The 22,338-nt window shown below is 35.7% G+C and overlaps 1 protein-coding gene across 4 annotated transcripts in view; it reads right to left on the bottom strand.

Moving 5' to 3' along the window:
* TNNI3K (TNNI3 interacting kinase) overlaps window positions 1-22,338 on the bottom strand; it is a 319,782-nt gene that overhangs the window by 176,966 nt on the left and 120,478 nt on the right. For all 4 annotated transcript variants that reach the window (XM_059135899.1, XM_059135898.1, XM_059135897.1 and 1 more), the window contains exons 7-11: window positions 18,958-19,096; window positions 12,891-13,035; window positions 12,700-12,804; window positions 9,133-9,227; window positions 8,394-8,543 (exon numbers count right to left, since the gene is read on the bottom strand). In XM_059135899.1, the coding sequence (XP_058991882.1) occupies window positions 8,394-8,543; window positions 9,133-9,227; window positions 12,700-12,804; window positions 12,891-13,035; window positions 18,958-19,096 (634 nt within the window). The remainder of the gene's footprint in view (window positions 1-8,393; window positions 8,544-9,132; window positions 9,228-12,699; window positions 12,805-12,890; window positions 13,036-18,957; window positions 19,097-22,338) is intronic.

Raw genomic sequence — 22,338 nt, 5'->3', positions numbered from 1 at the left:
CTGCCTATTAAAATTTAAGTATTAGAACTGTGTAGTTAATAAGAAACCCATAGTATTTAAAGAAATATCTCCAGAGACAACAGAAGAGCAGTAAGTGGCATTCTTGGGAACATCTACCATATTATGATGAACTAGATGCCATTAGTGAGACAGGAAATTGAATGCTATGACTGGGATATTTGCTCATTCTCTAATTCACTTCAATAAACAAGTATTGAGCACCTATTAGGAATCAGTCTTTGAATTAGCTTTTTGGAAGACAAAAAATTAATAGCTCAAATGTTTGTTTTCAAAAAGTTTATATTCTGGTAAGGGGCAGAGTGTTTCAATATGCAATGGTAAATACAGAGATAGAGTTGCGTATATGGTATAATAAACATAAAGAAAGGACATGTATGCTAGCCTGGAACATCAGGGAAGACTTTCAGGAAGAGACTATCTGTAAACTGAGTTTTGAAAGCTAAGTAGAAATCAGAAAATGAGAGTGGAGTGGGTAAGGAAGAATGAGGGGTGTCGAGATAGAGAAGACTGTATGAGAAAAGGCTTGGAAACATGGAATACATTGATACACATGGAGAAAAAGGAGTATATTTGTATTACTATCATGTGAATAGATACTGTTTCACAGGGTAATTGTGCACAGATGATAAGTTAATATGTATGAAGTATTTAGAATATGCCTGGCACAGAGAGAACCCCCACTCAGTGTTAGCAATGTAGTGGATTTAATGATGATTGCAGAATATGGGGTCATTTACATGCCAGTGACTGGATATGAGGTTTAAGAGGTAGGAAGGGCACAGGGCATGGGCACAGGGAATGCCATGATAATATATTGGAACTTTTTCAATAAGTAATAGTGTGCCAGTGAAAGATGTTAAGCTGGGAAATGCTATGGCCCTATTTACACCTTGAATACTTCTTCAAAACTACAGTTAGAAAATGAAATCAAAGAAGCTGAAGAAAAAAAGGAAAAGAAAAAAATGAAGAGTAGTTATGAAGCTATTAAAATGGATCAGGATAAAGATAAGGTTATAAACTAAAACAGTGACAGTAAAAATAAAAAAAAGAAAGGATGGATTAAGTACCCATGAGGCAAAATGATGGGAACTTTTGGAAAGAGAGATAGAGGGAAAAAAAGTCACCAAGCATCTTATACCTCCATCAGAAAGGATGAATATCCAATTTTTGTAGCAACATAGATGGGACTGGAAGAGATTATGCTGAGTGAAATAAGTCAAGCAGAGAGAGTCAATTATCATATGGTTTCACTTATTTGTGGAGCATAACAAATAGAATGGAGGACATGGGGAGATGGAGAGGAGAAGGGAGTTGAGGGAAATTGGAAGGGGAGGTGAACCATGAGAGACTATGGACTCTGAAAAACAGTCTGAGGGTTCTGAAGAGGCGGGGGGTGGGGGTGGGAGGTTGGGGGAACAAGGTGGTGGGTATTAGGGAGGGCATGTACTGCATGGAGAACTGGGTGTGGCACAAAAAACAATGAATACTGTTACACTGAAAAGAAATACAAAATAAAAAAAAAAAAAGTCACCAAGCATCAATCCAGATCTCTGACTTCAGTGACTAAGTGGATGGTAATGCCATTAAATTGACAGAATGAATAAGAGATATGGTAGGAGAAACTGATTGATGAGAACAAAAAAGATATTAAGTTCAATTTTGGACTTGCTGAGTTTTACACACTCCTCAGATATCGAAGTAAAAAGATCTATCATGTCAGTTCGTGTGTTGGTTTGAAAACACAGTCACAATTTCTGACACTTGTCCATAACTGAGGGGGAAAACCCTGCTATTGTGAAGAGACTTGCAAATTTGTGTTGAATTTTAAAATATTGTTTTACATATTTGTATGGTACTATACAAATTAGAATAATGGTTTTAAATTGCTTTTTAAATATTTGATTAGTAACTTTCAAAATCTCCTTAACCTTGCTTCAATCCTGAGGTTTTAAAATATATGGTATTACTTGATTCATAAGAAATATAAATACAACAAAACAGCACTTTTTTTTTGGTTTGTTTTAAATATTTATATATTTATTTGAGAGAGGGACAGAGACTGGGGGAAGGGGCAAAGCAAGAGAATAGTCAAGCAGCTCCCATTGAGTGTGGAGCCCGACATACGGGCTCGCTCTCATGACCCATGAGATCAGGACCTGAGCCAAAACCAAGAGTCAGATGCTTAACCAACTGAGCCACCCAGCCTCATAACAACACATGGTTTTATATATTCCAGGTTTTTCCGGTGGTGTTTGGCAGGGATATAAACTCTTCATTAGAGAGTTTATAGGAGATTCCCATCATTCTAATATATCAATATGTCATATTTCTCATTCTACACTAAAACATGTAAATTAGGAAAGACTGAAATTTGGAATTTATGTGAAGCTTGCTTGAACCTTTTTGATGAAGTTAATAATAATGGATACCATTATTTTTACCGAGAATCTGTTATGTTCCAGACATTTATTTATTTGTTTATTTATTTAAATTTATTTATTTGAGAGAGAGAAATCCTGCTCCTCATTTTAATCCTGCTCCTCATTTTAAGTCTGAAGATTAAGGCTTAGGGAGGTTAAATGACTTGCCCAAAGTCATTATATGATTAGGATGGAATTTGAACTGAGATCTGATTCTCAGGTGAGGTGGTAAGAGCTTAAATTCTGCAATAAGACAGAACTCTGTTTGGTACCTGCTCTCCACTTAAGAGCTGTGCTGTTTGGGCAAGTGTGACTTGGCAGATTGAAGTCTCAAATTTTTAATCTGTAATAGAAAGGCAATAACATTTTAAAGAGTTATGTGGATAATTTAATTATACATACATTTATATGCATGTGTAATAGGCATTTAATGAATGTAAGTTTTTTCTACTATCCATTTTAATGTATGGGTTTTTTGTTTTTTTAGTTTCAAATCTTTGTTTAAATTCTAGTTAGTTAACATACAGTGCAATATTGATTTTAGGTGTAGAATTCAGTGTGTGTAGGTTTTAATATAGTTACTAAGTTTCAAAAATATTTTACTGTGTGTAGATGTGTTACCCCCCTACAAAAATGAAAGTTCTGACCATTCTAATGAGAGTTGGTACTATTCCATTTGCTTACTTTTTAGAGGAGAGAGTAACTAAACATGTAGAATGTAACCAGCACACACAAAATTGCACATAGATTTTGAAATACCATCTAAATCTTTCATTTATTCCTTCTTCTACCCCGACCGAATTCACTCTAGCACACTAACTGAGGTTCCCTAAACTAAGTAACTAGACTCTCAGTAGGTAAGGATTCAATATAAAGAAGTTTGGGAATTTATTATCCATTGATGGAGGTTTATCAAAAATTTAATGAGTTCGGCTCTTCTTCCTTCAACTCCTCCCCAACTCTTATCTTTTAGTTATTTTTTTACTGGTTGAAAACTATAGAAACTCACAACTGTAAGACTTTATTACTTTTAGAGAATACACTATAGTATGTTGACTATAAATAATTCACACCATACTACACTTGTCAAAAGGAATGAACAAAGTATATATCATGGTACAGGAACCTTGATTTTTATTGTTTTTGCTCACTTACTCACTAATTTTCCAACTGCAGCTCCCTGTCACTGTGAATTACAGTCGTTCTGATGTATACAAATATTGTATTCTGCGTAATTAGGTATTGGGATAGGAACCTCTGTAAATTACTTTAACTGGTGTCAGTACTGAAGCAAATAAGAAGTTTTAAGTTCTGTTTCTGATTCGGGTTATTTTCTGACCCTAAACAGCCTGACATAAAGAAGTGCTTTTCTTTGTCAAAGGCAGCCTTTTCAAATCTAACTGCCAGACACACTATTGAGCTATGTGTTCAATTCTAATTGGCTGAGATCTTTTCAATTCGGCAGTTTCATCTTTAATGCAATGGATGCGAGATTATGTGTAGGTCTTTTCAATGGGTTTTCCATACTGGTGATTAGGGCAGAGGATTTGAACATAAGCAGGCTGCTGGCTATTTCTTCTGGCCAATTTAAATTGATTCATACAAGTCCTTTGTACCCCAGGGAAAGGGCAGAACAAATCCAAGTGAGTGAGACAGCTATCGCTACTCTCAGATGGAATAGTAGAAAACAAGGCGGGGGGTGGGGGGTAGCCAAGTTGAGGAAGGGAAACACTCTAAATATTGTAAAATTAGAGTTCTGAGTAGTCTAGCAGGGAAATATTGAAACTTAACCAATAGGTTTCTGTGTAGAATCAAGGTCACCAGGAAAATTATTTCCAAGATTGATTTTGATATCTTTAGGTTAAAAGGGCTATGTAAATGGAAACTGTTCTTTATATTTAATCCTTCAGGGAGCCATAGTGAGTAAACTCTTTTCTGAGTTTCCAAAAGAAAGCTGGTAACTCTTACAAAACTCTAAAGCATCTCTGAACTGAATGTGCTATATCAGAACAGCAGAGGGTAAGCTAAAAACTTTGTAACAGGTGAAAAGTTTGCCTTAGAAGAATGGAGATGGGCGCTATTGAGAAAAATTCCCATTTTCCTTTAAGAGGGTAGAGAAAGAAAGAAAGAAAGAAAGAAAGAAAGAAAGAAAGAAAGAAAGAAAGAAAGAAAGAAAGGGTTGGTAGACTAGGATAAGCTATTTAAATTTGGCACTTCCAAAAGTACTTTTTTTTTTTTTTAAGATTTTATTTATTTATTTGACAGAGAGATCACAAGTAGGCAGAGAGGCAGGCAGAGAGAGAGGGAAGCAGGCTCCCCACTGACCAGAAAGCCTGATGCGGGGCTCAATCCCAGGACGCTGAGATCATGACCTGAGCCGAAGGCAAAGGCTTAACACACTGAGCCACCCAGGTGCCCCAGTACTCCTTTTTAAACAGACAGACCCTGACTGTAAGGCTCCCTTCTGGTTTATCACTCCAAGGAGAGAACAAGGTACAGATAACCATGATTGGACCATTTCTATAACATCTCTATCCTATAAAGAAGGAACTTCAAATGAAGTTTTAGTGTTTCCTCAACTCCATCTCTAAGTTGCTCAGGAAAATCCTTCGTATGCCACCTCAGTTAATTTGGGGAATCCCTCTCTGAGGGAGAAAGGAAAGCATTTCTTTATTTAAAGAAAACAGGGACAGTGCACTGTTGACAATATTTCAATATTTCAATCTCCCCTGAAACATGAAAACAATGCAACATTTTTCTAGCAAGAGAAAATAGCAACAGTTTCATTTTGTTGGTTTTGACATGTTCTGCTCTAGAACATATGCAAAGCATCCATCTGTCTCTTGAGTACTGACATTCAATTTGTTAAAATTCATAGTAATAATGGAATACAACACTGATGCCCAGCACATTAGTTGAACAAATAAGGGTGACAAGTATGGCAGATGTTGCAGAGACCAGTGGGTAAATCCTCTAAGCCAAAAGATTTTTGTTGTTGTCATTTGGTAGAAAATCTTGGGAAACTATACAATGATTCATTGTTTCTTAAAGTGTGGAATTCCATAAAAAGTAAAACTAAAGCCAGTTTTCAACCATCACTCTCAGTCAACTAAAAACAAACAAAGCCAACCCCTGTGAAGAGCTAGCTACAGCAGCTATATCTGAGCTGTCTTCCGGAAGACTAATGCTTGTAAACAGTCTTTCTCTGAAACTCAAGTTTCTTGAGAGACACTGTCTGAGATTCACATGAATAAATGCAATGTGATGGGTAAGTAGAACTTAGTAAGCCCTCCTGAGGCTTCAGAATATGTAACATTCTTCAACTGATATTCAAATGCAGAACTACCTGGAATTTATTTTATACAAATTGGAAGGTCCTTATACTAACAGAAATGCATCCAGATGTTCATCAAAAGTCATGCACTTGAATGTTAATAGCAAAAGTATTCTTAATAGTCCTCAACTGAAAATTATCCAAATGCCCCCAAGCAGTAGAATGAATAGTGATACAATAACAAAATAGTATGCTATACAATGGGAATGAACAATATACAACTACCTAAAATAATATGAGTGAATCTCACAAATTGTTGGCCAAAAGAAGCCAGACTCAAAAATGTATATACCATGACATTGCACTTGTACAAAGTACAGAGAGAGGCAAAGCTAATCTGTACTCCAAGAAGGCAGTGGGACCCTCTCCGGGGAATGACTGGAAGAGAATGTAAGTGTAGTTTTTGGGTGCTGGCCATATTCAGTTTCTTCATCTGGATGCTAGATGTTGGATGTGAGTTCAGTTTGTGACAAATCATCGAGCAATATAATATGCAAATGTGTGTGCATGCACATATGTATTTACACAATATTCAAAAAAGAACATATAACATAATAGGGCTACATCCAACTCATTCCTTACTTTACCATGTCTGTTCACATGTCTCTATTAAAGTAAGTCCTATAATCATTTTCTCACTGGCAGTCTTCAGATCTATATTATTCTTTCTCTCTATGTGCTTACAATTTGCCTGTTTTAGCTATCGAATTCCATCTCTCTTAATTGATAAAATTTCGTGTCTCACTATGGAGTATTATGCCTCCATCAGAAAGGACGAATACCCAACTTTTGTAGCAATATGGATGGGACTGGAAGAGATTATGCTGAGTGAAATAAGTCAAGCAGAGAGAGTCAACTATCATATGGTTTCACTTATTTGTGGAGCATAACAAATATCATGGAGGACAAGGGGTCTTAGAGAGGAGAAGGGAGTTGGGAGAAATTGGAAGGGGAGATGAACTATGAGAGGCTATGGACTCCAAAAAACAATCTGAGGGGTTTGAAGTGGCGGGAGGGTGGAAGGTTGGGGTACCGGGTGGTGGGTATTATGGAGGGCACGGATTGCATGGAGCACTGGGTGTGGTGAAAAAATAATGAATACTGTTTTTCTGAAAATAAATTAATTTATTAAAAAAATTTTGATTAAAGTTAAAAAACCTGCAACTATACACAACAATGTAATATTGAGCTTTAAAAAAGCCTCAAAACTGTTTGCACCATGACACACTTTTAATAAAATTAAAAGCCATTAAAATGAAACAAAAAAAAAATTTCATGTCTCACTTCAGGCAGAAAATCTTTTATATCAAATAGGTAGCCTAAGAAATCTTCCACATTTTTTTAGTATGGACATCTAAGACTCTAGCATTTAAAAACAGAATACTTCTTTAGATAGTTTAAACATCCTAATAAGACAGCAACAGACAGGCAGCAAAGTTTGATATATTTTACAGTATTTACTTGTAACCCTCTGATTTCAATCACAATGTATACTTTTCCATTTCACTTGAAAATTTAAACTCCATAGGAGTTTATGCATATATGTAAAGCTTGATGATGAGGTATACTATATCTTAAAACAATGATGAAGTGCTATTTCCCCTTTGATTATTTCCAGTTTCCTCTCCTTAAAATGTAGACATCATTATTGATCATCTCTATTTCTGAACTACTACCATGACCACTGTTACCAGTACTTAAGTACCAATTATTAGTACTTACAATGTGCCAGCCAGTGCTGTAATCAATGTACATATATTATCTCATTTAATCTTTGTAATCTCTTAAGTAGGAGATGCTATTATTCTCATTCTTTCAGAAGAAACTGAAATTCAGCAAGGATAGATGACTTGTCCAAGATCAAAGAACACAGCTTGATTTAAACCCAGGTGTTCTCATATCAAAGTCCAAAGTTTCATTACTTTGAGCTCACGTAAGTTTACACACAGGCACTAATTATTGGTTCCCTGACTTTTTCTAGTTCAGGCATTGTTAGCAAGGTCAGATGTAACAAATATTCCCTTTCTTCATATTTATTTAATTTGAACCCACATGAAAATTCCCCCGTGTAAGAGACAGAGTCTAGCTCTATGTATACTAAGAAAGTAACTATTATTACATATCACAATTTTGTTTCTCTATTACCTAGGACTGTTGTAGCTCATTCTATTTTCAAAGTGCTGGTATCAAGAATGCCTTCAGCTCATTTGCAACCCTAGAGTTACCTTCCCTAGAAGTGGTCTATTGACTCTTTTTTTTTTTTAAAGGTAACCCCCCCCTTTTTTTTAAGATTTTATTTATTTATTTGACAGAGAGAAATCACAAGTAGATGGAGAGGTAGACAGAGAGAGAGAGAGGGAAGCAGACTCCCTGCCGAGCAGAGAGCCCGATGCGGGACTCGATCCCAGGACCCTGAGATCATGACCTGAGCCGAAGGCAGCGGCTTAACCCACTGAGCCACCCAGGCGCCCGGTCTATTGACTCTTTGATCAAGTTCCTAAAGACTCAAATATAATCTGCAGAGGAAATGGGAGTGTATAATAATTATTAATGCATTGACATAATCTATACATACAGTTCAATGCATCATTATGGAGAGGCAATGATGAAAAATATACCTTTTTCATAAGCCCACATCAAACATGTCTGTTCATCTTTTTCTCCACTAGACCTGCTGGGATCACAAGCTACCAGATTCATATCAGCTCCATTATCCAGTAAGAACTGAACCAGGCGAATGTGACCATGGTAGCAAGCAGAGTGCAATCCTACAATAGAATGAAAGTATGAAAGGAGAAAAGAGGAAAACTGAACCCAAATTTTCAAAAGACAGCTATTACCATATCATAGCATTGTTGCCAGAGATACGAAGCAAAGATAGATGTCTTTGATAAAGAATTAATTCTATATTGAGCAAACACAACATACTTTACGCAAAAGAAGTATCCTATTCTAGTTGATCTAGAGAGGTTGCCTTATGTTTAGCTCAATTTTTAGTATTTCTACATGCACTGAAATTACCAAGAACAAATGTTGGCATCTCTGTATAAGAACTAAGACCCAAAGCCAGTGTTTTTCTTGAGCAGCAAGAAAAACAGGCAGTGTGGTCAATTTGTTCCTGGTATGGGGCATAATAGATGCACCAACTGTAGATAATTTATTGCAATAAAGAAGCTGATCAAAAGTCAGTCTGCTTTTTATTGTTACCATGCACCATCAATTCTAAAAGATGTCAGTGATAAAATAATCAAACGTTCTTCCTCATTAGGGTTGACAATGTCATCTATTCTTCTATTCCCCACTATTCTTGAGCAATGATATGTATTGAAAACTAGTGATGTTTCACCAAAGTCTGACCTGTGTGCCCGTCCCTTCCTTGGTGGTTGATGCTTATGACATTTTGATCAAGTAGAAATTTAACCAGGTCAATGCTCTTGCCATAGGTACAAGCACTGCAAAAATAAAACAAAAGGAAAAGACTTCTGTTATGAGTTGAATTGTGTGCCCCACAAATTAATGTGTTCAAGCCCTCTTACAATTTCACAATGTGATTGTATTTAAAGGAGTATGATTTAAAGAAGTATTTCAATTAAAATGGAATCATTGGGATGGGCCCTATTCCAACATGACTGTTGTCCTTATAAAAAAGGGAAGATTAGTACACAGATGACACAAACAAAGGGACAATCATGTGAAGACAAAACAAAAATGTGGCTATTTATTAGCCTAGGAGAGAGGCCTCAGAAGAAATCAAATCTGCTGACATCAAGATCTTGGACTTCTAGTCTCCATAAACTGTGAGAAAATCAATTTCTGGGGTTCAAGCCATCCAGTCTGTTGTATTTTGTTATAGCAACCCTAAAAAATGGATACAGCTCTGATAAACCCAGGCAATTCCAGAATCTAGTGTGTTTATAAGAGTGCTAGAAAGACAAAGTAGGGAGAAGGAGGAAATGAGAGAGGAGAAGGAAGTGATAAAATATAAGCACATGTAGGGCGCCTGGGTGGCTCAGTGGGTTAAGCCGCTGCCTTCGGCTCAGGTCATGATCTCGGGGTCCTGGGATCGAGTCCCACATCGGGCTCTCTGCTCAGCAGGGAGCCTGCTTCCTCCTCTCTCTCTGCCTGCCTCTCTGCCTACTTGTGATCTCTCTCTGTCAAATAAATAAATAAAATCTTAAAAAAAAATTAAAAAAAAATATAAGCACATGTAGCAATATAATCCTGAGATTCCCAAATCTGGTCTTTCAAGATAAGAAGTTGTATAAAATTTCAAGTATCTGATTATTAAATATTTTCCATGATATTCTTTTTCATAAAAGGAGGAAAAGTATTGCAGGACTTTCATGCATTTTTAGCTACAAGACCTAGGCATTCTGCAGGACAATGGAATGGGGGAACTCAGAAGGGTCCTGAGAGACTTAGGTGACACCTGGACTTGTGATTGGCATCTGAAATGGCAGGGGGCAGTTTGTGGGACTGAGCCATTAGCCTATGGGGTCTAATACTAACTCCTGGTAGATGGTATCAGAATTGAATTGAATTGTAGGACACATGCTTACGGAAAGTTGGAGACACATACTTACAGAAAATTGGAGAATTTTTTGGTGTGGGAAAAACTCACACATGACCAGTGTCATGTATTTTGGAAGAGAAGTACTGAATTTTGTAGAACAATACAGATAAACAGTGTGTTTTTCCTTCCAAACTTGGTTTTAGAATAGGTAGTTCATTGGGTCTTAATATTTCCACTTCTTGGGGTGACCTTGGCAATCTTTTTTCTTTAATAAAATGTCATTATTTTCCTTAAAGAAATATATTATTCATCTAGCTAAACTGTTGTTTCATCTATGAAGTCTCATGAACCAAAGGCTGAATTCATTGCCATCTCTACTCTTTCTTTGTCATTTTAGACTTATGGCACTTATCATATTGTGTTATGATAATGGCTACGGCTCTGATTACCTTGATACCTTACAACAGAGTTGCTTTAAGGAGGGAACACTCTTAATGTTCCATTGTCGGAACTGCCTCATTGATTCTTTTCAAAGCAACCATTTACAGGAATTAATGAGTTCTGAATATATATATGTATATATATACATATTTATGCACACACATATATGTGTGTGTACATATATATGTGTACATGAATATATACATATGAAAATAACAGAAATGTATTCAGTGCTTTCTATTGAGTGCAAGGCATTGTAACTTTTACATAAAAATTTCAGAACCAGAGTGAACTCCTAATGTAAAAGGAGTTTCTTTTATAAATATGTGCTTAAGTGAATAGAATAAAATATTAATATGTTATTCCTAGTAGCCACAGGCTTATACAAAATAAAACGACTGGATATATACTTTCAACTCACTTCACTAAACTAGTCATATAGACTGTTCTGGAGGTGACAATCATCCTTTGATTATAGTTGGTTCCAATTTATGTGCACAGAGTAGCAAAATGATTTGAAAACTAGCCTGAGGTGTCAGCCTTAACAAGCATGACCTAATGGGGAAAAAGGACACCCGTAACCATTTATATCAGTTCTGCCAATTATCCCCTTGGGGAGAAATTCCACTGACCCATTTTGACTGAAAGCATGATCTAAAGAGTTCTTGCATCTGTTCTATTACAGAGCATGTAGAACACAGACAAAATATTTTGGTACTAGAACATGAAGATATATAAAAAGCACAGAATTTGGAATCAGGTGGGTATTTAATACGTGATTTCCTAGTCCTAGACTCTTTGGCAAGTTACTTAGCTTCTCTGTGCCCCAGTTTCTCATCTTCAAAAGAGGAATAATAAATCCTACTTCATTAAATGGTTATAAGGACTAAAGGAGATAATGGGTGCAAATCATCTGGCATATATTCACTACTGCATAAATAGTAGTTTTCTTCAACTCCCTTTTGGCTGGTTTTTTGTTTGTTTGTTTTGTTTTGTTTTTTATGTTTTTTTTTTTTTTTCCTGATAAAAATCTGAGCATCTAAGCCATATTGGGCAGACTGATGCCTTATCAGGAAACATAAGCTTAATACTACTTCAGTATGAAAAAAAAGTCTCCTCATTTCTATTAGTCACCAGTATAATACAAACACTATGTAAATAACATATTAGTCTCAAATACATTTTTTAGAAGTTGCAAACTAGCCAAGAAATTTATAATGTGTAGGTAAATGATCTTATAGTCAGGGTTTATTAAATTCAAAGTACTATGTTTTTATTTTTATAGCAAAATAGTAACTCATTGTTAAAAATGAAGGTTTCAAATTTTATAAGACATCTGCCTTACTTTTGGATATTTTAGGGAGCTATGGTTCTGAATTTTTAGCAGACTTTTCCTTCCTTCTCTAGAGCACACTTTAAAGGACTCTCATGCATTCCTAGAAAGGAGTTAATGCCTTCTTAGGTATCTCAGTGGCCACCCTGACTAGGCTTTTACAGGCTGACAGATGGATGTCTTAGATAGGTAGATACATTTGCACATAAGGTATAAGTGGTAAGGGAAAATGTGTCACATTTGATGCTGATGAATTCTGGTAATGAGATTCTTGTCGGAGGAGGATTATGGGCACTGCCCCTTTTGGCAGCTTTCTGCAGAGTGAAGTGGAATAGAAGCAATATGCTTACAGATGTTGATATGCCTGTTGCCTTGACAACATCAGACCCTGTCTTTGTGGCTGCTGCCAGGAATGCAGCATCTGGTTCCAGCTCCCATCTGTTGTACTGACTGCAGCATCTGCCTCTACCTTTTCTTCCGTGCATCTAGCCTGGACTCCTTGTCCTCTGCCCACCCTCTGCTCTTGCTCTCTGATTGCAACATCTGTCACTATCCATTCTCCCTTTTTGTACACAACTTCAGGTGCCTAAGGGTACCAGCTACCCTTAGTGGCTATTGAACTCAAACATCCTTTTACCTGTGGAAAGCTGTTTCACTGAAGATGTTTTCTTTAGTCAGGCTTTCAGTTCCTGATATTTGAATGATTTCCTTGGCAACGTCAAATTTGCCATTGTAGCATGCCCTAGAGTAAAATAAAATATCTTGATAATAGTAAGAAGGTACATGTGGTCCAGCTGAAGGACACATGGAATGGTTTATATTACTCACAGGTGCAAAGGGGTATCTCCATAGATATTAACAACATGTGGCTGAACTTCGCTATCACTCTGGAGCAGGAACTTCACTATATCATGGTGTCCAAAGCGAGAACAGAAATGGAGTGGGACATGGTCTTCATTGTCCTGGGCATTCACTGTCATCAACAAGAAAAGAAAAGGAGGTTATCTGGAGTCCTCAGTGTCTCAGGTTTCTCATGTGTTGTGTCAAGAACTTTTCTAAGTGCCTGAGAGACTCCTGGAAATTGCCAATTAATGATAATAATAAAGGAAATTAAGTGCATCCAATTTAAAAAGTTATAATTCTGTTCTATTGCCCATTGCCACATTAAACAGGCTTTCTTCTAGCTTCCATAAATTCTATGGAATGCATCTAATCAAATCTACCTTGCACAATGTAATAGTTCAGGAAACTAATAAGCATCCAAAAGATCCTCATGGCCTTATTTCCACAAGGATCTCCTTCTAAATTATTTTTTTTTCTTCTCCTGTAAGATGTAAAAAATTACAGTTCTTGGCTAAAGCACCATTCCCAGATATTTTGGTTCAACAGGTCAGGGCGGGGTCTAGCACTGTGTATGTTTACAACATTATTTAGGAGTGTACCCTTGACTGAGAATTATCATACTCCAGGATAAACAGCATGGCATAATGAAAATACAAGCTCTAGAGTGAGGCAGACCTCATTAATTATATTTCCTTAGACAGTTATTTAACATCCAGTTGTTCCCTCAGTAGTGGGCATCTGTCCTCTCCTTGGCTCAGCCAGCCTCATGACCCCTTTGGACATTTGGGGAATTCCCTATACCAAGACTACTGACTAGAGGCCAAGACCATGTTTAATCATAGGAGCTGAAAATATGCACTCCAAGCTTCCTTTGCAGTGAGAGCACAGGACTGGCAGAGAGTGGCCACATCTCCCTGTTTAGGCTTTATCCTAGCATAGTTTTTCATAGTGACCCCTTCACTTTCAACAGCACCCTGGTTTGGACACTTATCTATGAGATCCTCCAATCAACACATTATGTCAGACTCTGACATCAGAGCTGACGAGACACAGAAAAGCAGAACCTAATCTATCTTGGCAATGTAGCTCCATCCAGCTTCCAGTGGTAGTGATTCCACTCACAGACTCAGTGCCCTACATGGCTGGTGCCAGAAGAACAAGTGTAGGCATGTGAGCCTAGCAGTAGCAATGTGTTTTCAAAGGACTCCTTTGGGGCTGTGATTATGGACATTGATCCTCACTGTGCGAATTCCAAACCTGGCTTTCCATCCTGTCCTGGGGAAGATTCTGTGCTCTGACTGATATCCTTTAATATATTCCTTTTCTGCTTAAATTAGCAAGAGTTAGTTTCCAGTGCTTAAAGATTAAGAACACCTGATTGATATATACTCATTCCTCAACAAGTATAAAATGATCATTGTATGCCAAGTACTTGAAGTGTTGGAGATACTGATTAATTATTAATTACAATGGATATAATAACAGTACTGTTGCAGGGTTGCTGAAAAGATCAAACGAGATCGTGACCAGAAAGTACCTAGCATGGTGCCTGCCACATATTAGACATTTAATGAAAGTGTCTATTCTTCTTTTCTACTAATTTCCCTCCTAGAAACCTGCTAAATGTCAAGGAAAATATGCTATAAATATATAGAATCTATACCCTCAAATAACCTGCAATCTCATTGAATATTCAATAATTTTAGGCCAGAAGTAATAACTGAACACCAAGATGCTAAATTCTGGATCTGCTTTAGTGCTTAATTTTTAAAACTAAAATAATTGAAATATCTGCTCTATAGTTATTTATTGTATTTGATTGGTTTGTTAATATGTATAGAAAATAGAATTCAAAATAGAAAATAACAGTCTTTAACAAACCCACTTATTCTCATTCTTATATGTATCTATAATAAGAATTTTTCATAGAATCAAAAGAATTGAAGAAAAATAAGTAAGAGATATGTAGGAAAGAAAAAAAAAGGGAAGGTAATAGTTAATTTTGAAAAATGCACAAGTAGTTTATTATTACTGTTGTTACAACCATCACTTAACATTTAATGAACACAGGCCTTGTCACTGCTATATTTGTAGACAATGATTTTTATTTTATTGTCCTGCAAGATCTAAGCCAAAGGGAAATCTTTAACAAAGTCATTGAACTTTTCCTCCCAAGGCTGTTATTGAAAAATAAATCTTTGAATCTTTTTTATTAATGAGTGGCTAAGAAGGACATCCTTCCTTCAGAAGAATGTTCCTGGTTATTTTGATTATCTTTCTTTTTATGATACTTCTCCTTTGTTCACATTCTGTTGGAAGCTAGGGAAAGTCAATACTATGAGTGAATGCTTTAGAACAGTAGGGAGTCCAGGGCAACTGGAGGTCACGTAAGAGTTCTTGAGGTCCAGAGGGAACATTGTAAAGCAGAACGCAGCACAATCTTCCATTAATTCATAGCTTGCCTTTGGCTCTCCCTGGCCCCACCCAACATTATTTTTTTCTGCTCCAGTCAATAAACTTCAAAGTAGATTATCTACTTGGTGAATTACCTGCAGTGGCCTAGACATTCTTCTCATCAAAGAAGATATAAATACCAACTGAAGGGACAAGCCAGGTGAGATCAGGATCAGACATAGAGTTATATATACACATCTCTATTTCTGCTTCAGCCATTGTTTTCTACTTAGATTTGTCTTGGATTAATGTGTAGTGACCAAAAAAATGTATATATTATTATATCTTATCTGAGGGAAACTGAATGTATGAATGGTATTCTATTTGCTCTAATTTTGCATTTTACTGAGAGTTAAATAAAGAAGAATTTCAATCAAAGAAATAGATGTAAGTCATTCTTAGGAGAGTATTTAGTGCCTAGTCCTCTGCTTTGAAAAGCGTTTGTGTTCAGTAATGTTTTTTGAAAGAAAGATTAAGCGAATGGGTGAGTGGATGGATACTACTTGCTTATCTCTGCTTATTGATCTTAAAGATAAAGTAGGACGCCTGGGTGGTCGAATTGGTTAAGCAACTGCCTTCAGCTCACATCATGATCCTGGAGTCCTGGGATAGAGTCCCGCATCGGGCCCCTGCTCAGCGGGGAGTCTGCGTCTGTCTCTGATCCTCCCCCTTCTTTGCTTTCTTTCACTCTCAAATAAATAAATAAAATCTTTAAAAAAAAATGATTAAGTAAAAATTCCCACAGTAACCCAGCAATGTTATGTACTTCCCATTAGCTTTCTAAAACAACTTCCAAGTGTGTCTTAAATACATTTTCAATAACAAATCTGTGTAGTAGCTCTGACAAGATAGAGTTTTAGAAATAAAATACTTCCTCTTCCTGGCTAAGTCTTAGAAATTTTTGTGACTTTATATAATATCCAGTTCTATGTAAAAGGAACTGTAGTTCTTACTAGTCAGATGACAAAAAATTAATAAATCCTGAATTTAAAATTTTCCATTTTTAACTTTATTAAAATGATAAGTTATGAAGGCTCGATCACTACTTTCTTGTTATGGGGTCCAGCAATATTTTGACCTTTTCAATCTCATCCAATAAGCATTACATTTCTCCTTTTTCATTTTTCTATGTGGTACAAAGAAGACTAGAGACTTGAAACATATGTGACTGAATAGGTCAGCCTCCCAAACATGCTTAACTGAAATGGTTGCTTTCAGAATTACATTTTGGCTAATTTTGTAGGCTAAATTTATTTTCATTTGTGACATTCTGTTACCATGGAGACATACTGTAAATACCAGATTTTGAATTGTGTCCCTTTTGGGGTCATTAATTCACTCTTCCTCCTATGTCCATTTACCACAGGCAAGGGTCAGATCTAAAATAAATCATCTGGAGGCTTAGCTACACTTTGGAATAAATGAACTGGCTAATAATAAATCTAGTATGGTGTCCAGTAGCATAACAGATCTGGTTTATTCTTTGCGATTGGTTGAAGTACAAAAGGAACTTAAATATCAAGTGTGTATTAGAAGGAAATAAAAATACATAAAATTCTGAGTCATGCTGTCTCTTGATATTTTAAATGATTGAGTAGAAAGCATGTAGAGCTTATGTGAATCAGAAAGAAAGGGTTGAAAATTACATCATATGATGCTGGCATGTAGGGGGAAGTCAGGTGCAGTATACATTTCAATGCCTTTGTAGAAGAGAACTTTGATTCTGAAGACATGCTGATCAATGATACTCATTTTGACACCACTGAGCTTTGGAGTTGCACAGAGGAATAAAAAGCTGAGGTTGGCATCGATAATAAAAGGAAAAAAAAGTGAGCTCTTTCTGGCCCTCTGGAAGAGCGAGGCAGTTTCAAAAACACAATTATGTGTTCAGTGGTTCATACAGGTGTACCTTTGCCTATTGTAAACCAACAAAATCAAAGAGACTGCTTAAACAAGGTCTAAGGAACAGTATTTCTTGTATCCTGTAAACACAGTTTATTTATGATAATGCTATAGACAAAAATACCTCAGTTATTGCATACTGGCTCATAGAAAATGACACCAGAAAGTAAAATAGCCCTTTTTCCGACATGGAAACTGCCTAAGCCTCTTCCCGTATGTATCTCTGGAAGGCTTTACCTTTTCCTTATGTGTAGGTGAAAACATTGATTAGTTTTATTAACTGAATATTGATCTCAATTTTGGACCAAGGCACTGGCATTTGAGAGCTTTGACAACCTTGTTCTTTTGTAAATGTGCATAGTTTCTGCTGCAAAGGCTAGCAGCTCTTACAGCTGTGTTTTTAATTAGGTCTCTTGGGGGTCAATGGAAGAATGTTGGATGTGCCTGAGAGAATTTAATGACAAGATGTAACTCTTAGTGAATTCGTGTCAGAAAATAAAGTTTGTAAGGAAGAGAAAAAGAAAGAGAAAGAAATAACTTTTTTTCAACATTGTACTTTTAATTGATTTTCCAAAATTCATCTTATAATTAAGAAAATTAAAAGTTGTGGGAAATTCTATTCTATTAACCATATCCTAAAATCTTTCTGTATATCCTAAAGCTTTTTTTTTCTCTTAGCCTGATCACACTGTTTCACTAAAAATAATTGTAATATCAAATATTGCGGAGGATACAGGGAGCAACTGGAACTCTCATACATTGCTGCGGGAGTAAAAATAGTACTAACACTTAAGAAAACTGCTTCTAATTTCCTATAAAGTAAAACATATGCATATAGCAAATATATATGTATATATATATATACACACACACACAGACACACACACACACACACATATACACACATACATATATATATTCACCCCAAGGGAGATTAGTATACATGTTAACATAAAAGAATTGAATGTTTCTGGCATCTACACATTCATAAAAGCCAAACACTAGAAACATTCAAGCATTCATTGGGAGGATGATGGATAATCAAATTGAGGAATATTCATACAACTTTAGCAATAAAAAAGACAAATTATTATTTGTGCAAAAACATGGATAAAAGCTACAATAATACTATCAGTCAAAAGAAGTCAATACTAAATTGTATTGAACTCCAAGAACAGAAAAAAAACTAACCTATGGCAATAGAAGCCAGAATATTGATTAACTTTTGTGGTTAAAGATATTTACTGAGAAGAGGGCACAAATGAATGTTACAGAGTTCAATTTTCCAAATGAAAATATTCAATATCTTGATCTGGGTGGTTTTCCATGGATAGTAAATATTCACTTAAGTCAACATTTACTTAAGATTTGAGAATTTTGCTATATGAAATTTTGCCTCAATTAAAAACAGGATTAGTGAAAAATAGCAAAATGAGAATGATTTATCTAATGGAACCACTTACTTTTATTGAAGCATCTAATATGTTAAGAGTTGAACTAAAATGTATATAAAATGATGATGACATATACATTTAGCTATTACATTAAAATAATAAATTATAATTTATGGAATAAATTAGTATATGCAATTAATCAGCTTCAAGAGTATTCTCTAATAAATAAGGAAAGTGCAAATAAAAAATACACATAAAGAAAAAAAAAAAAAAGCAAATGTCTTCTAAACATATAATCTTACCATCTGCTTTGCTGCCTTCTTCCATCAAGAGTTTTGTAATATTAAAGAATCCTTTTGCAGATGCTAGGTGGAGGGGCCTGTCTCCAACTTCACCACTTACATTTACATCAGCACCAAATTTCAAAAGAAGGCGAGTTACCTAAAGAATCCATTCATTTAAAATTAGTACCAAAGTCAAATGATAATGCAAAGCTTTCAAAAAATATGAAAGAAGACATATCATTAAAGCTTTGTCTTAGATTATTTTTACCAGAAAATCCCAACTCAATTGGCCTAAGCAACAAATAATTTATTATTCCATCACGTAACAAGAAGTCTAAAATCAGAGCAATTTCAGGGTTAGTTCTTCATTGTGCATAAATAATTTTCCCTAGAGTCACCCATAATCTTCCCTGAACCATCTTTTCCAAAGTCTTTTTCCGGCCAGAGCCAGCAGTGTTTACTTGCTTCTTGATTTTCACAACAACTCCATGCATAATGGGTTACATATGGTTATCTTGCTACTGGAGTTCTGGGTTCTTTTCTGGATTTGTGAGTAAAGGGGAGATAGATGCACTTGCTTGCAGCATCTTCCTCAATTAGCTGAGATCCACATTCAAAGGGAGAGAAAGATGAAGTATTAAACAACTTAGGAGTCTTCCAGGGATTGTTTCAGATAATTTACAAGATTTCTTTAAATTATTTATCTATTCACTTATAACCTTCCAGATAACTTCTCTAAATTTGACATTGTCTCCTGGCTATTTCAAAAGTCAATACGACAATACTGAGAGGTAAATAAGAATGAATTTGTGCCATCAAAATAACCCTTATGGGAGGAACCCTCAACTGACCTCATGACCACTGAGGTGTTAGCATAAAAGTGAATTCAAACTCTAAAACTATTTTGAATTTCTATGTGGTAGCAAATAAACATCTCAACTATATGGTACATATTTGGTGGAAATTCTAGGCAAAAATTAGCTGTGTGGGATGTGGGAAACTTCATCTTGAGTATGTTAGGTAGAGAACAAGGGTACTGAAGTTAGGCTTTATCACCTTTAAAAATTATTTGACCTTTCAAAATTTCAGTTTCTTCATTACTAAGATGGGAATCACAATAGCTCCACTTCATAGGGTTGTTACAAAGATTAAATAAGTTATCACATGTAAAACACTTAGAAAAGTGCCTGGCACTCAATAAAATGTTAGCAGAAGTGGTAGCACCAATGTGGAACATGCATATTTTATCCATTTATTTGTTAGCTAATGGGCAGGCCAATACTTAATTCAGAAAAAATTGGAACAGTAAAAGTTAGTCTCAAGAGCTGTGCATTCCTAAGCAGATATTTCCACTTACAAAGACTCCATAAATTCTGGTTATGTGACTTTATAATGGACAGCTTTAAACTATCTTTGAAATCGATTGTCTATTAAGCACTATTATTATATAGCTAGGAAATATTGCTCTTGGTACAAAACATCTACTCTTCCACTTAAAAACAAGTAAATAAACAAATGGCAAGGAACATGGAACATTAGGCACATTTATATATTGAATGTACCATTCTCCTGTCAGCATATTTTAGCAAATGACAATAACATCCATAAATTACTTATGTGCTGTCTTTGCACACCGAAAGTGAGTCCCTTATCATAAAAAGGCCATCCACATTTTAGCATAATTTTATAAGACTGTGACTATATATTCAGGGAAAGTAAACAAATTTAGCTCTCCACCCAACATGCACAGAAGCTCTTTATGTTTCAGTGGGTGAGGAGGTTAATCACCAAAGAGGATGACTCTACAAATAACATGCATTGTGTACATCCAGTCTGTGCCTAAAGTCAGAAAAGTATGGAATTTTTTCATCATCTGAGCTTTTCGACCCTGTACTTTCTGAAGCATTTTCAGTGCCCAGCTCTCCAGTACACTCCAGTGCACTCTGAGCAGCACATCAAATGAAATGAGAAATCTTTCCTAGCTATAGGTCACGCTTCACGGATCTGAGAGTGTCCAAGCATATGCTAGCTAGCAAAGAAATAAAGGCACAATGACTAGAAGAGCACAGCGACACAAATAAGTTTGATTTTTTAACTTGGAATCCTCAGGCAGTACAATGGCATGACCTCTACAAAGGCAAAAAGGTATAATTTTACTCCATACTTGAGTAAGACTAGAGATCTAGAGATATAAAGTGAGGAAGAGTGAAAAAAGGATTTCAAAAGAACAGTTAAGTTTTAATTATCAAATTACATGTTCATTTCTGTTTAGTTCTATTTGGTTTCTTAAGGCTAGCTAAATGGCGATGTTTGAAAGTCGCATACAAAAATTTTGTCTTTCAATATGTTAAGGTTAAAAATCAATGGACTCAATCATGGGCCTATGTTATGTATGCTTTTTTTTCCTGAACATAATGTAGTTTTTAAATCATTAGGCATCTACCTCTTTGGAAAAGTTTGGCCATTCCATAAGATGTTAAACATGGTGTTACCATATAAGACATCAATTCTACCCCTAGAAGTACCCAAGAGAAATGCAAACAGATGTGTGTATCAAAACTTGTACATGAGGTAGGGAGGAATGGGTGAAATAGATAAAGGGGATTAAGAGTACACTTATTTTGATAAGCATTGAGAAATGTATAGAATTGTTGAATCATTATATCATACATCTGAAAGGAACATAACAGTATATGTTAATTATACTTGAATTAAAACAAACAAACAAACAAACAAACAAACCTGAATGTTCAAGGCAGCATTGTTCAAAATAGCCAAAAAGTGGGAAAAAAAAATCCACATCCATCAATTGATGAATGAAAAAATAAATGTGGCATATTCATACAACAAAGTAGTACTCTCCACTAAAAAGCAAGGAGGTACTGATACATGTTATAAAGTTAATGAGACTTAAAAACACTATGCTAAGTGAAAGAAGTCAGTCACAAAGGACCATATGTTGCATGACTCTATGTATAGGAGGTCTCCAGAATAGGTAAATCTATAGAAATGGAAAGTATATTAGTATTTTCTTCAGGCAGAAGAGAGAGGTGGGGAAGAAGTTGGAAGAGCTAATATGCACAAGGTTGCTTCTGTGGGTAATAACTTTGTTCAATTAATTGTTGTGATGATTGTACACTTTGAATATATTAAAAATCACTGAGTTGTACAATTTAAATTGATGAAGTATATCTCAAGAAAGTTGTTACAAATTTATAAAATCAATGGACTGTGGAGTTAGAGCACCTGGCTTTGAATTTAAGCAAATTTCCTGGACTTTTTTATTTGTTTCACTGATGGAAGAAGCAGCAGCAGCAGCTCTTAAGTACAAAAAATAACTTTGGACTTTGGGATCAGACAGGTGTGAATATATATTTAAGCTCTTCTAACCAGCTGTGT

The sequence above is a fragment of the Mustela lutreola genome, chromosome 10 (genome assembly GCF_030435805.1).
Source record: "Mustela lutreola isolate mMusLut2 chromosome 10, mMusLut2.pri, whole genome shotgun sequence".
Taxonomy (NCBI): Eukaryota; Metazoa; Chordata; class Mammalia; order Carnivora; family Mustelidae; genus Mustela; species Mustela lutreola.
Note: the sequence above shows the minus strand (reverse complement) of the source record. Positions and strands in the feature narration are given on the sequence as shown.